The sequence below is a fragment of the Excalfactoria chinensis genome, chromosome 13, assembly GCF_039878825.1.
Source record: "Excalfactoria chinensis isolate bCotChi1 chromosome 13, bCotChi1.hap2, whole genome shotgun sequence".
In the NCBI taxonomy this organism is placed as follows: domain Eukaryota; kingdom Metazoa; phylum Chordata; class Aves; order Galliformes; family Phasianidae; genus Excalfactoria; species Excalfactoria chinensis.
Genome location: NC_092837.1, coordinates 565,897 through 577,484, shown reverse-complemented (window position 1 = coordinate 577,484; position 11,588 = coordinate 565,897). Strand labels below are relative to the sequence as shown.

Sequence of the window (11,588 nt, the reverse complement as noted above, 5' to 3'; positions counted from 1 at the left end):
AACTGGTGCCTTCCCAAGCATGCCAGGAACAGCTACACAGCAACCTGCAGTGAGCACTCCCCTGAGACCCAGCATTTCTGTGAGGAACACAGCAGTTCCGTGACAGCAGCACGGCCACAGCACTCTCCTGGTGTCTGCAGTGACAGCACGGGACTGCAGGGCTGTGGGGCTGCTGTGGGGCTCTGAGTGGTGCACCTGAGGTCACCCTCCCCTAAAAGTAAACCTCTGTAGGTGTGGGGAGATTTGCACAGCAAAGTCTTGAGGAGCTCCAAGAACCCTCAAAGGGTTTCTGCAATGGTTCTTAACCATGAACTTTTTGCTGCTTTGGAAGCACCTCTCGCCCATCAAACTTCCTGAGGGGGGCATTTGCCCCTCGGTGTAAGGTGACTCAGCAACTCAGGATGCGCTTTGCCTGATCACCGCAGCGCTGCTCAGAGTGTCTGACAGGTGAGAAACCGAGCAAGAAGCAGGGAGATGTCACAGATGCTGACAGCAGAGCTGCTGAAAGCAGAGCAGCCCTGCAGCCCTGCAGCGCCCAGAACTGCGGTGGTGACACACAGTCCTGTGCAGTGTGAGTGACCGCCCCCAGTGACTTCTCTAATTAAAAATCCAGGAAATGTAAATGTGGGAGCGATGAGTTTAATGTTAGGTGACAGGACTCCTCCCCACCCCCCTCCGATTGTTACATTTTAATTTCAAATTTTAATGAAGATTTCAGGGAGCATTAACGTAAAAGGAATGTGAAAGCAGCACGGGGCTGAATAATTTCATAGAGCTATGGGGCACAGCCCCCCCTCCCTAGCCCCTTCCCCCCTGTGCTGTGATTCTCAGCCCGTGGGCACCACAGCCCCCAAGGGGAGGACTCAACAAACATCCCCTCCCTGGCACAACATGCATCCCCCGGGGGGTCTCACTGCACCCTGCGCAGCCAGAATGGCTGCAGAGCAATTCCCAAAGCACACGTGATGGAAAACTGTTACAGCGGGAAGGGCTCTGGGTTTGGTGTTAGGGTGGTGAGCAGCTGCCAGGGGGGAGTTGGGGTCCTGGGGGGAAGGAAGGGCTCTGTCTGCCACAGCTGCAAAGCAGACCAGGATCCCAGCAGCCCAAACTTCCCCTTGGGATGGTTTTAGGATGCAGAGACCGCAATTGAGCTTTGAACCATGTGGGACACAGAGAGGAGAGATTCTGTGGTACGGATAAGTCACCAAACCCCGCCTGCCTGTGTGGACTCATTGGCTCTGAGGCTGCCCGTGGGGTCACTGCTGAGCTGATGCTGCTTTAGCACAGTTTGTGCTGTTTTAAATCCAGCCTCGGTGGGGAGCGCAAAGCTTTCCAACATGCAAAATAGTTTGATTTTGTTCCCCAGTGGAAGTATTTAAGTTTTTCGATCTCTATGTTAATTATCATGGATAATTAATGAAATGTATCTTTGCTCTTACTGGTTTGTGGATGATGACCAAAATGTGGCTAATGTGAGGCCATGGGGCAGAGGTGGATGGGGATGCGGAGCTGCTTCCTCTGTCCCCGTCTGCTCCAATTTGCCTCTTGTTGAACTCCGTGATGCCACAAACCGCTTTGCTGCTCACACTCACTCGGAGCTCCTCCAGGTGGGTGTGCAGACAAACGCCATCCGCTGCTCTGAGATGTCTGAGCTGCTCTCATTCTGCTTTTGTAGCAGCAATAAACGACCCCACAGAACTGAGAGAGCAGCTCCAGGCTGAGAATTCTGGCTGACAGAAAGGATGTGGGGACTTTTGGGCCGCATAACCTTCGTCTCTTTGAGGGAAATACCATTTTGATTTTGTTTAATATTTCAACCTGTTTTCTGGAAGAAACTTGTTGTCCAATTACGCTTCAGTGCATTTGAGTTTTTCCTCACTGGAGCCCTCAGTTTCTACCTGCACTCTGTCGGGCAGCCGTCTCAGCACGCTTTGGTTCACATCATAGCATCCACCTAAATGAAAGTCCCGCAGGAGAACGTCCCGCTCAGCTCGCCCCCTACCCGCGGGCGCGGAGAGCTCCGTCCGCCCTCAGTAAAGCTGAGCGCTGCCGGCCCAGGGAATGCGGCCGCGCTCCGGGAATGCGGCCGCAGCAAAAATGCTCATTCCGGCTCCAGAGCCGCACGGCCGAACCGCTCCGGTGCCTTTTGCAGTTGTTTGTTTCTCTCTGGCTGTTTGTTCCCTTGTCTCACTCCTTAACTTTCCTTGTGTCAGGGAGGGCAGTGGGGCCAGCAGTGGTGCCCGGGAGGGTCTTTTTGTTCCATGTAACCGTGGGTGCCAGCAGAAGGCTTTGGGAGCCCAGGGCTGGTGCAGCAGCAGAGCAGAGCAGCTCGGAAGCGATGGGGCACACATTGCAGTGCTACATTGCGGGGCTCTCCTCCATCCTCCCCGGGACTGCCCTGCAAAGCTGCAGCTGTGCGACTTGTTGATGAGCAGAAACATTAGCAGACCTCCTGTTTCAGGCCATGAATAATTAATGTTTGTTCCTCATTAATTTCTTGTGGAGCAGAATCTTGTTAGACCACATTTAGATGTATTTCTAGAGTTAGAAGCAAATACAACAAGAAAGAGATGCCTGATAGATGAGCACTCTGCCCTCCTCCCACCTTGGAAAATGTCTCTGTCACTCGTAGGATCCTCACTGGAAGCAGATGGGTCTGATTTTTAACGAGCATCAGAGTCTGCTTTGCTACAGCTTTAATTTCAGGGAAAGACACGCGAAACAAGCTCTATAATTCATGCACATTACAAAGGAGTACACGGAGCTTCTCACGTCCCTCAGACCTCAACCAAAACCTTGGCTGAAAAATTCAGGGACAGAACAGCATCCATTCCCCAGTGGCTGCGGTAGGAGGACGGAGTGCTGCTATCTCTGCTCCCCCCCAGCACTCATCACCGCTGTCACTCTTTTAATGTTTCAATATGGGCACAGTATTCCTCTAAGGAACATTTTTGATCTCGTGGTGATACTTGCAAACACCTGCACGACTTTCTGGGAATACCCGTGTTTGTATTCAGTAACACACCCAAGCTGTGTTCTCTGAGAGCTCCCCTGCATACAGCTGGAAAAGACCAAACCGCTTTAATTTTTTCAATTACAGAAGGAGAGAGAAAGCCCTCATTATTCAGTTCAAAGCACATCACGACAGTTCCCTACTTCTCACAGTGCTGTCACTGGCTGAACAGCCCACATCCCAAACGTGAGAGCCCGACTTCCACCTTTAATAACATCTCACCAAATGCTCTCTAAGGGAAATTAATGTGCTCCTAAAGGCACAATGGGATGCCGTCTCTCCCTCAGCTGCTCCTTAGGCCAGCACTCGGTGACCCCAGCAGGACACAGCCCTGGCCCCACTGCATCCCCTGTAAGGTTGGACACTGCAGCCCTCCCATGAGCTGGGCAGCTCCTGTAGCTTAGCAACTTTCTTTTGGCTTTGTTAAGTTAGGCTCTTCAATCTCCTTAATGAATAAGAGAATCAAGCCAGGTAATTGATGCTGGGCCGTTTAGCTGATGAATAATTGACTGTCTGGGTAATCCTAGCTATTTCCTCGATCAGATTGTGCAGTGGAACAGCCATATCAGACTGCATGCCGTGCTGTGTGCTCTGCGTGGGGCTGAGGGCGAGCCGAGAACCTCAATGCAGCACTCCTCCTGCAGGGCTCCAAACACCTCAGGGAAGGTGCTGCACCTCAGCAAAGAGCTCAGCCCTGCATCCTCAATGGAGGGTGAAAAACATTATTTCTGAAAACATGTCATTTCTTACACAGATGGGCAGTGAGGAATGCTAAGGAGAAACCCACCCCACACAGTGCTGGGTGGGAGATTCAGCTCCATAGCAGTGGGTGGGAGCTGTGTGTGCAAAGGGACAGAAGGACAACATCCGTGTGCCATTCCCCTCTCCTCAGCTGCTCACAGCTCCTCGGGTGTAAAGCAGCACCGTGGGCTGTTTGCAGGAAACCAGGGATGCTTTAAAGAGCAACTGAGGAAAACTTCCCGGGGTGAGACATCTCAGTCTGGTGGCAGTGCTGGGCAGTGCTGGTTATCACCCATTGTAGAGAATGCGTGAGGACAAACTGTGTGTGAAATGATGGACTTCTGTGTGCCAGAGCACCCTCACTCCCGTGTAAGCATTTATTACCAGTCCTTTCAACTTAACAGTTTAATGAAACCGAGAGCCTGCTGACAGCGCACCGACTGTGATGGGCTTTGAATTAAATCCTAAATGAGAGCAGAATAGTTTGATGTTTTAGGAAAATGGATAACGACCTTCAAATGGTGACAAAGAATAGGATGGCACCGTGGGCTCAGCGCACGCCTTCAATCTGACTGCTACCTTCAGATTTTCAATGAGTCAGCGGTGATGTTTCATCAGGGTATGGGCTGATGGTGGTTTTTTTCTTCCAGAAATACCATTAATTATTTACCAGCAGATGAATGATCTCTAAAATCTATTGCAGTGACACCTTTGAGTCTGCAGATAGTTTCTGATGGCAAACCATCTGGGCTCTTTTAACTTGTTATTGTTTATCCCTTGGACTCCTCTCCTCTGTTTGTAAGGTGTAACATCAGTAGACAGGGCCAGGAACATCAATATTTTACGGCTTTAATTAAAGGGAGCTCAGCAGCTGGGTTACCCCATCCGGCGTCTTTCAGAACGGCGGCCTTTGGGAGGGAAGGAGAAGCCACCACACGGTGTGGGCAGCAGAAGGGCTCGGGTTGGGACGGGATGCTCCGTCCACACGCATTAATGCTCGGCCGCAGCGTGCCTGGGCCACGTCTGCCATCCCACGTGGGACCGGGAATGGAGGCCGCACGGGCTGCGGCCGAGGGAGGGATGGAAGGCGTGGGGATGGGGAGAAGTGCCAACGCAGTGCAGGCCTTCGGGAGGGGAGGGGAGCTTCGGGGGTCGGGAGCTGCATCAGCGCTGCCGGGATCCTCTGGGGTCAGCCAGAGCGGGGGAATAAAGGGAGGGTTACGAATAAAACAAAGGTCTGAAAAGTATCCCTCTATTAATTACTCCCACCGAAGTGGCACCGCCTATAAATACGGTGCCGCTTTGGATGAAACTTTCATGCAGCTATTTAGGCCCGTTGAAATATAAATGATTTCCTTTAAATTTTTTATCGTAAATCAGAGCGCGGAGCTGCGCGGCGCTGAGCCGGCTCAGCTGGGAGCGACGGAACGAGCCGCCGGGCCGCCCCGCCACGGCACTGCGCTGTCCGCGGTGCTGATCCCGCACAGCCGCCTTCCTCACGCTGTTCTCTCCGCTCCTGGGAGCCCCGAAGGACGGACCGGCGGTGCGCGGTGCGTGCGGCCGCCCCGCCATGACCTCCGCTCCCCGGCCGGCTGTGCCTCTCCTCTCCTCTCCTCTCCTCTCCTCTCCTCTCCTCTCCTCTCCTCTCCTCTCCTCTCCTCTCCTCTCCTCTCCTCTCCTCTCCTCTCCTCTCCTCTCCTCCCCTCTCCTCTCCTCTCTTCTCCCCACCACGGCACAGGCAGCGCGTCGGTCGGGAAACCAAACCAACTCGCTCTGCGCACAAAACTCTTGAGAGCCTGAAAGCCGGGCACGGGTGTTACTTTTGCTTAAGAATCGGCCGTTTCCCACGTGCTGGTTACTTAAATCCCCAGACCACCGAAGTCTGGTAACGTGTGAAGATGTGGGAAGGTAATGAGGGAGCAAAAAACAAAAACAACAGTTCTGGAGCAGTTATGCCCGTTTAGGGACTATTTCGGGAGGAGGGGACTTGTCCGTTTTCTCTTAACGAATCGAGGATCGAATGTTTGCAGCCTGCAGTACGTACCGTGCGGACCTTACATATCTTAAGCACGGCTCCCCAGTACCCGCGTGACCCTGAAATCAATTGGATTCCCCCCGGCGACAACGCGGCCCGCACGCGCCGCACACCCACGGCCCGACCCCGCATCCCCGCGGGAGCCGCGCGGGGCTCTGCAGGCTGTGGGGGGAGGTGGGTCCGGTGGTGGCTGGGGAGGAGCCGAGCGCTTCTCGTGTTCGCGGTATTTGGTACATACTAACTTTTGTCAGACTGTGCCAACGTTGTGGGGCTCGTGTCAGCCGCACGGGAACAGCAGAGACGTTTCGCCTTTGAAGTACCGCGTCTTGTGTGGTTTGTGTACAAAGCGAGCGAGACGCAGCGGGGACGGGGCGGGGGGCAGAGTGCTGTGCGCTCCGCAGAAGTGACTGCGGTGTGCGGGCGGCCGCCCGTACCCGGACACACCCAGCCGGGAGCGAGCCGAGCCGCCGGGTCCGCACGGAAGGATGCTGCGCGCGGCCAGAGCTCGGCCTGCCTCCCGTTACGCAATACTGCCGGCCCTCCTCTCCCCGCGGTCGCGGGAAGGTCCCGCAGGGTCCAAGCGATGCCCCTCGGCCGCAGCCCCTCGGCCGGCCCGTCTCGGCATTCCCCCGACGGCAGTTATGAACGGGGAGAGTTCGGTCTCCTCTGCTCCCGGCCGGGACCGATCCTCAACCGCTCCCCACTGAGCCGCCCCGACGGCGCGTCCCGAGCCGGTGCGGGGCCCCGCGCCCTCCGCTCCTGCCCACAACACGCGTGCGCGGGGCCCGCTCCGGGCGGCGGTGTAAGATGAGTGAGGGAGCGGGGGGGGGCGCGGCGGGGGGACTCTCCGTCAGTGCCAATCGCTCACTTTGACGGCGGCGAGCCAGAGACAACCCTGAATCGATGTCCGGGGCTGCCTACCTGCGAGGTGCGCGAAGATGATGGCCATGAACGCCAAGCAGCCCTTCCCCATGCACGCCGCCCTGCAGGAGCCCAAATACTCCGGGCTGCACGCCGGCGCGGAGGCGATGCGCAGGGTTTGCCTCCCGGCCCCGCAGGTACGTAGCTGGAGCGTAATTACCGCTTTAAGGCACGGTTTTTGACAGGCGCTCTCTTAATGTTTTTTTCATGTCAGCAGAACAATCTCGCGTCTCCGCGCTCCCCCATCCCGCTCCCCTCTCCCGTCTCTGATCCACATGTCTCTTCGAGCAAAGCCGCTGCCTTCATATTAATTTTTATGACCTGAGCTTTGAGGAGGAATCTCTGTGCTCGGCGAGGTTTTTAATCCGGAGATGACAGTATTCCCCACTGACTGCACTATGCGCATTCTTGCTCGCAGCTCCAGGGCAATATATTTGGAAGCTTTGATGAGAGCCTGCTGGCCCGAGCCGAGGCTCTGGCGGCCGTCGACATCGTCTCCCACGCCAAGAGCCACCCCTTCAAGCCGGACGCGACCTACCACGCCATGAGCGGCGTTCCCTGCGGCCCGGCCGCCCCCGCCGCGCTGCCGCACCCCGCGCTGCCCGCGCCGCCGCCGCACCCCACGTTGGACGCCGAGCTGCTGGAGCACCTCTCCCCAGCGCTGGCCCTGCCCGACCCCCCGGCGGTGCCCGCGCCGCTGCCGCCGCACCCGCTGGGCGCCGTGGGCCACCTGCCCGTGGCCGTGGGTCCGCCGGGGGGCCCCGCGCCGCCGCTGCCCGCCGCGCCCTGCCTGCCCGACGTGGAGTCCGACCCGCGCGAGCTGGAGGCGTTCGCCGAGCGCTTCAAGCAGCGCCGCATCAAGCTGGGGGTGACCCAGGCCGACGTGGGGGCGGCCCTGGCCAACCTGAAGATCCCGGGCGTGGGCTCGCTCAGCCAGAGCACCATCTGCCGCTTCGAGTCGCTGACGCTGTCGCACAACAACATGACGGCGCTGCGGCCCGTGCTGCAGGCCTGGCTGGAGGAGGCCGAGGCCGCGCACCGCGACCGCGCCGCCAAACCGGAGCTCTTCGCGGGCGCGGAGCGCAAACGCAAACGCACGTCCATCGCCGCGCCCGAGAAGCGCTCCCTCGAGGCGTACTTCGCGCTGCAGCCGCGGCCGTCGTCCGAGAAGATCGCGGCCATCGCCGAGAAGCTCGACCTCAAGAAGAACGTGGTGCGCGTCTGGTTCTGCAACCAGCGCCAGAAGCAGAAGCGCATGAAGTACTCCGCGGTGCACTGACGGCGGCCCGGCCGGCCGGCACCCCCACCCACCGACGGCGGGGCCGCGCCCGGGGCTCGGCGGGACGGGGCGGGGCGGGACGAACCCCAGGCCGCTGCCCCACCGAAGCCCCGGAACGGGGCAGGCCGCCCTCCGCCCTCACACCCCCCGGGCCTCGCGGCCGGTTGCGGCGTCCCCGCGGTTTCCCGGACTGTGTCCCGCGAGGAGAGCCGCCCGCGGGCCGTCCCGGGCGCAGCGCCGGGAGCTCCGGGCCGTGTTGCGCTCCCCGCCCGTCCCGTCCCGTTGCGCTCCGAACGGAGCGCCGCTCCCCACCTCGACTCTGGAATAAAGGCTTTATTTTTCAACCCGAAGGGAACGTGTCGTTTCTGGCTCCCTCTCTCGTTTCCGAGCCGGCGGCGCTGGGAGGACCGAGGAAAATATTTGCGAGCGCAAATCAACGAAAATCGTCCACCGGGGCGTTTCCCCTGGGCACCGGGACGAAGCTTTGTCCCGTCGGACCCCGCTGTGCCCCCGGCACCCTACCCGGGGCGGGCGGGCGAGGACCCCGGCCCCTCCGCTTGGAGTGGAACAAAAACGTCTCCCAAACAAATTCACCGCGGGCTCATTTGTAATGCTGTTTAAAAGGGGAAAAGGCTTTTATTTATGATTCCCAGAAGCACCTTAACGATTAAAAATTAATGGTCGAAGCGCGAGGCTCTTCTGAATATTTCGCTTTGTCATTTCAGTGAGTGACAAACACCGAACCTCGCAGCCGGTTCTGCCCGCCGCCCCCGCTACGAGCGGATCCGACAATTTCGCCTTTCGCTGCGGCTCTCGGGAAGCCGCGCGCTCCTCTCGCCGCGTTTTTCCAATCAGCCCCAATGATTTTCCCCCAATCAAATGTCCTTTAATAATACATGCCCTTATGCCATTACATTATATTGCGGGTTCTGAAAATTTAAAATAAGGGTGATGCAATATTAATTGCCTCCCGCTGTATAAAAAGGGCAGGAGGCGATACAGACGGCAGCTTCCCCTCTGCCCGCTCGCGGTTCGGCGGATCGTCATTGCGGCAAGCAGGCGGTGCTGCCGGGCTGCGAGCTTCAAGGGACGTTCCGCCATCAAAGCAGGTAGGCGGGTAGGGGCATTTCTCTTTCCTTCCCTGCCCCTGGCCGGCGAGCGCTGCCCTGGCCTGCCCCGCCCGGGAAGCGGCCGCCGGGCCGGGAGGAGCCGGGGTTGAGCCCGCTGCTCTGCCTGCTGCTCTGCCTGCTGCTCGCTCGGGCGGCTGCCCGGTGCTACGGGGGTCGGTCCCACAGCCGGAGCTGCCGACGGGGAGTGAAGCAGCCACCGCCTTTCTGTTAAAACGAAAATACTGTTTGTGATACACGGAATTCGAAGGAATTTTCAAACAGAAGGATCGGAGTGCCGAGGAGCCCTTAACCCACGGAAAAGGAGTATCCGGACTGAAAGCGGTCATCACTTCTGCAGAAGGACACGGCAGCCTCGCGCCGTTTGTCTTCCATCACGGAACGGGAATTCCAGCGCTTCTGAAGTGCTCTTCACTCAGCTCCGTTACCGTCAACAGCTCGTTTTAACCTCGCTCAGCTGCGTTCTGCTCCCCCCGCCCGCGCTCAGCTCACCGCTCTGCGCCACCCTGCAGCAGTGGGGACGCATCCTCACGCCCGCCACCGCCGAAAGGGGATTGGGATCGTGCTGCTCTTGGATGGCAAAGGTGTCCCTGCCGCTTTAATATATGACTGATGTGGGTTTGTCTCTGCTATAAGACGGTTTTACATTTGTCCTTTTGGGCCAGGTCCAGAAAATGGCCTAAAGATGTAAAATAAGTCCTAAATGAACTTTAGACCCTGAAATCTACAGTTACTGTCCCGGAAACCAGAGCTCTGCATGCTCCTCTTCCATCCGCGCTGGCAGTACGACCCGAGCACCTGATCCTCCTCTGCTCCTGGTTCCTCTGCGTGGACACAGAACTGCATGGGGAGGAGCTCCTCATGGCCCAGGGCTGAGGTGATCCTCTGCCCAGTTTCATTCTCCTGAATGACCTGAGTGCTTCATTTAGGATCTCAGGTTGGAGGTCGGCACACACTGCTTTAACAGTTCTTGATGCCTTGAGTTTGGTTGCCAGAGCTTCTGATGAATACACTGACACAAAACCCTGTCTCCCCAGAGCTGGAGGAATTCTTTCAACTTCAGCAGGAGTAGCTGAGAGCTGGCATTTGGTGCCATGGAGCACAGGAAAACAGCTTGTATTTTCCTCTTGGTGTGAGGGGCAGTGCCCCGGAGCTGGGAAACGATGCCAGGGGCAATGCAGGGAAGGGAGATGAGGAACTAGTACCCAAAAGGAGTTCTGGTGGCAGCGCTCCCTGCAGAGCACCCGTCTCTCCCACTGCTGCTCTCTGCCCACCCCCTCCCATGCAGCCACAGGGCTCGAGCTGCAACAGGAACTGAGGAGAGAGTTCTACTGGCGACCGGTTCACAGTGGAGGGGTTGTAGCGTGGCACTATGCCCCGTGGTGGATCATGGCCAGACTCACCCCCAGGAAGAGGGATTTGCTACGGTGGAGGAAGGGCAGCCCCTTCCATGGCACTGGGAAGCAGAAAGAGAAACGTGACCAAAGGGAGACGGGCAGCAGAGAGCTGCTCTGTGAGACACGTGTGAGACAAAGAGCAGTAGGCAAATCCCTTTGTAAGGTTCACAAACCACTAACAATTGATCTATTATTTTTTTTCTCCATCCCATCCTTGTTCCTTAATATCCTGCTCTGTGTCTCCCGGGGACTGCACACCAGAGATGAAAGCAAAGAAAACCAAACAAGCCATTGGCGGTGCTCACTCAATTGATTTTTACACAAAATTTGCCTTCATGCACGAAGGATAGAAAAACGATCCCATTAATAATGAATAGCAAAAACAAATGTGGGGTGGAAATCAATAGAAGCACAGCTGATATCCCAGGGAGAGGTGGAAGGTGGGGGGAACCCCCCAGATGCACAGAGCAGAGCTGGAGGCTGGAGGGGAGGAGTAGGAGGGGAGGATGGGCTGTGGGACACTGCAGGGTACCCCAAGGGCCTCCATCCCACCTGCAGGGCATGCAGTTTCTCATCCCACCCAGTTCCAACCCAAGCAGATCATCCCACCTCAACCCTTGCATTCCTCTCCATTGCTCTGCAGACGCTGAGTGTCAGCCTCAGGTGGGCATTGAGCAAAGCTCTGCGGGAACACATGGGCTCAAAGCAGAACATTGCTTTGCACCCATAGGTGCAGGAGGAGTCATTCCAGCTGTGCAGCTGTGCTGGTTATCTTCAGAGCAGAGTGTTTTAAGGCAATTAAGCAAATTTGTCTTTAATGACAGTGGTTGTGCTTTGCAGTTTGCTTGGAAATGTTAGAAACAAAATTCTTCCATCATCAAGACATGAATTAGACATTGTTTCTTAAAACAAATTCAGAATGATATATATGGAGCTTTGTGTCACCATGTCTTCAATAGACTTTAAATGGAGACACGGCATGCAGATGAAATGAAATCTTTGTTTTAAAATCTGAAGAGAATTAAAAATGTGCAATACCATTATATAAACCAAGATTAGCTGTCCTGGAACAGCA

At 56.8% G+C, this 11,588-nt stretch overlaps 1 protein-coding gene across 1 annotated transcript; it reads left to right on the top strand.

Annotated features, from left to right (window-relative positions):
- Positions 1-6,727: 6,727 nt before the first annotated feature.
- Positions 6,728-7,989, top strand: POU4F3 (POU class 4 homeobox 3). Its single transcript, XM_072348408.1, has 2 exons — positions 6,728-6,847; positions 7,129-7,989. The coding sequence occupies exons 1-2, from the start codon at positions 6,728-6,730 to the stop codon at positions 7,987-7,989; spliced, it is 981 nt and encodes a 326-aa protein (XP_072204509.1).
- Positions 7,990-11,588: the final 3,599 nt, after the last annotated feature.